Source organism: Dendropsophus ebraccatus, chromosome 4, assembly GCF_027789765.1.
Source record: "Dendropsophus ebraccatus isolate aDenEbr1 chromosome 4, aDenEbr1.pat, whole genome shotgun sequence".
Lineage (NCBI taxonomy): Eukaryota > Metazoa > Chordata > Amphibia > Anura > Hylidae > Dendropsophus > Dendropsophus ebraccatus.
Window position 1 is genome coordinate 170,977,367 of NC_091457.1, and position 3,709 is coordinate 170,981,075.

The window sequence follows — 3,709 nt, forward strand, 5'->3', positions numbered from 1 at the left end:
AAAGCAGAAATCCTACTGGTTCACAGATTCTGGCACACACAAATACAATAACCCTTTGTGATCCTTCAGCTGTGCAGCTTCTATACATCAATACAGCGACATCTAGTGGTCAACCCTTAATACTACTTTTACTGTAAAGTGACCACAAAAAGTACAGACTTTTGCGAAGGGTACATATAATAGTAACAGCCCTAGTGGGACACCACACATTATTTTCTTGTTGTCTTCTGTGAGCCTCTTACATGGGGAAGTTAACAATTTCCTGAGCTTCTTGAATCCTAGGGTGATGTTGTGACAGCGTCTGTCTTGGACGATGATACTGGAACTGGAATCCACAGGGCACAGTCTTCTGCCAGTTGGCTATGTCTCCCAAACATGAGATGGACAGTGGTGGCGGGGTGGTCTGTGGAGCAGTGGACGGTGGTGTTTGGGCGGCCTGTGGAGCATTGGATGGTGGTGGTGGGGCGGCCTGTGGAGCAGTGGACGGTGGTGGTGGGGCGGCCTGTGGAGCACTGGACGGTGGTGGGGCGGCATGTGGAGCACTGGACGGTGGTGGGGGGGCGACCTGTGGAGCAGTGGACAATGGTGGGGGGCGGTCTGTGGAAGGTGGGGGGGGCGGCCTATGGAGCAGTGGACGATGGTGGTGGGGCGGCCTGTGGAGCATTGGATGGTGGTGGTGGGGCGGCCTGTGGAGCAGTCGACGGTGGTGGTGGGGCAGCCTGTGGAGCAGTGGACGGTGGTGGCGGGGCAGCCTGTGGAGCAGTGGAACGGTGGTGGTGGGGCGGCCTGTGGAGCAGTGGACGATGGTGGGGGGACGGCCTGTGGAGCAGTGGACTGTGGTGGTGGGGCGACCTGTGGAGCAGTGGACGGTGGTGGTGGGGCGGCCTGTGGAAGGTGGGGGGGGCGGCCTATGGAGCAGTGGACGATGGTGGGGGGGGAGGCCTATGGAGCAGTGGACGATGGTGGTGGGGCGGCCTGTGGAGCAGTGGACGGTGGGGGGGGGGCGACCTGTGGAGCAGTGGACGGTGGTGGTGGGGCGGCCTGTGGAAGGTGGGGGGGGGCGGCCTATGGAGCAGTGGAGGGTGGTGGTGGGGCGGCCTGTGGAGCAGTGGACGGTGGTGGTGGGGCGGCCTGTGGAGCAGTGGACGGTGGTGGTGGGGCGGCCTGTGGAAGGTGGTGGGGCGACCTGTGGAGCAGTGGACGATGGTGGTGGGGCGGCCTGTGGAGCAGTGGACGATGGTGGTGGGGCAGCCTGTGGAGCAGTGGACAATGGTGGTGGGGCGGCCTGTGGAAGGTGGTGGGGCGACCTGTGGAAGGTGGTGGGGCGACCTGTGGAGCAGTGGACGATGGTGGTGGGGCGGCCTGTGGAGCAGTGGACGGTGGTGGTGGGGCGGCCTGTGGAGCAGTGGAGGGTGGTGGTGGGGCGGCCTGTGGAGCAGTGGACGATGGTGGTGGGGCGGCCTGTGGAGCAGTGGACGATGGTGGTGGGGCGGCCTGTGGAGCAGTGGACGATGGTGGTGGGGCGGCCTGTGGAGCAGTGGAGGGTGGTGGTGGGGCGGCCTGTGGAGCAGTGGACGATGGTGGTGGGGCAGCCTGTGGAGCAGTGGAGGGTGGTGGTGGGGCGGCCTGTGGAGCAGTGGACGATGGTGGTGGGGCGGCCTGTGGAGCAGTGGAGGGTGGTGGTGGGGCGGCCTGTGGAGCAGTGGACGATGGGGGTGGGGCGGCCTGTGGAGCAGTGGAGGGTGGTGGTGGGGCGGCCTGTGGAGCAGTGGAGGGTGGTGGTGGGGCGGCCTGTGGAGCAGTGGAGGGTGGTGGTGGGGCGGCCTGTGGAGCAGTGGAGGGTGGTGGTGGGGCGGCCTGTGGAGCAGTCCAAGCCATTTCGCTTACAGCCGATTGATGAAAACCTGGTTCTTGTTTCAGAGACATAGAGGTTCGTCGGCAGATAAGAGCCTCCCCCTGCCCCCCGCCGCTCCATCTAGTCGCCCTATTAGCATTTCCCTTCCCTTAACTTAGGGTAGAGATTTATGTATATTCTAGGCAGGTTAGATTCACTTATTGTAGATTTACCTACCACCTCTGCTGGAAGTTTCCTCCAAGCATCTACTACTCTTTCAGTACAGTAATATTTTCTCACGTTGCTTCTGACCTTTCCCCTATAACCTCTCACTGTCTCCTCGTGTTCATGAGTTTTTTCCTCACAAAAGAACTTCAGCTGTTGGTTCAGACGCCCAATAATTCATGTGATCTAATAGTCATGACAACTCCTCCGCCACTTATAGATCATAGAGCGCTTAGTAATGTGAACAGTGTCCCAGTCCATTATATACCACCTGGTGTCACACTCTGGGATGGGGGGGTGCTATTTTGCACTTTGACCACTTGGTGTCTCACTCTCCCCTACTATATTGTACAGCTGAAGGTGTGGAAGGGTTAACTCTGTTCTCACTGGGCTTTGTGTTGTCCGGTCAGTGCGCACACTTCTCTGCCCATCCCACACTCACACACTCACACACTCCCACACTCACACACTCACACACTCACTTTCTAGCACTTCCCCCGCCAATAGGAGGTCTTGTAGTTCCTGTTATTCTGTTGGTTGTAGTTGGAGGGAGGAGTTGTTGCTGTGTTTTCCTAACCGCTATTCCGAGCTAAGGCCAGAGGTGGCGCAGTGCTCACCTGGGAAGAACCTTGCCTCCACCTTGGATATTCTACAGATAATATTCGGGACGGTCCATCTATCCAGGATTAGTCTGCAGTGGAGCAAAGTGCCTAAGCCGACAAACTCCATTGGTCCCAACACAACCCTGGGACTCGTCCTACCAGACCTGACACTCTGTGGGCTCTTCTGCCATAAGACGACTTCTTTCTTCTTCTTCTTCTCAGTCCTAAGGCCCAAAGTCCCATAAACTACTCTACTCAAGTATTACCTACCACCTACACCACAAGCAGCCAAGTCCTCTGTGTTGTCCATCAGGAGAAAGGACGTTGTTTTCCACCGTTTTTTTGGGGTCGATCTTTTGCACCCTAAGCTCTCTGGGACTGAAGGTTACATAAGTAAGGTGTGATCCTGGATGAGTCCTGGACTCCTCCTGCCCCTGAGCCCCCCCCCACACCTGCTTCTACCCTCACTAAGCCCAGTGCTAGTACACCCGGGGGTGGGCATCACCTCTCCTGGGCACCCTGACAAGTGGCTAGTCAGTACACCACCACCTGGCAGCCCCAGGCTACTGCAGACAGTGTGAACAGAGCCCAGAACATCATATGGTGCAATTCTCCGCAGTACATTAGACTGTGACTCCTCAGGAACGTAGAGAATTTCCCTAATAACACAGATGAAAGTGACAGGAAAATCCATCCCGGAGCCGTGTGACCTAACAATGTCCGAGCCCTCAATGTCAGCCGTAACACGGAGCATAAACATTCCTCTGCCATGTGGTGACAGCGCCCGGCTGCCCAGAATAACGCCCCCCTACATGACATCATTCTCACAAGTATGGGGGTCGTCTCTGCCGGAGGAGCTCAGTCCTGTCCACTGCTTGGATAAGGATTGTCCTCCAGCTCAGATCCTATGTGCCCCCCCAGCTCAGATCCCATGTGCCCCCCCAGCTCAGATCCCATGTGCCCCCCCAGCTCAGATCCCATGTGCCCCCCCCCAGCTCAGATCCCATGTGCCCCCCCCAGCTCAGATCCTATGTGCCCCCCCCCAGCT

General features: G+C 58.2%; 1 protein-coding gene across 1 annotated transcript; it reads right to left on the reverse strand.

Annotated features, from left to right (window-relative positions):
- Nucleotides 1–238: 238 nt before the first annotated feature.
- LOC138789388 (uncharacterized) lies at nucleotides 239–1,878 on the reverse strand. Its single transcript, XM_069967997.1, has 2 exons — nucleotides 1,330–1,878; nucleotides 239–565 (listed from the first exon to the last, which is right to left on the reverse strand). Exons 1-2 carry the CDS (start codon nucleotides 1,876–1,878, stop codon nucleotides 239–241), a joined length of 876 nt encoding a protein of 291 aa, XP_069824098.1.
- Nucleotides 1,879–3,709: the final 1,831 nt, after the last annotated feature.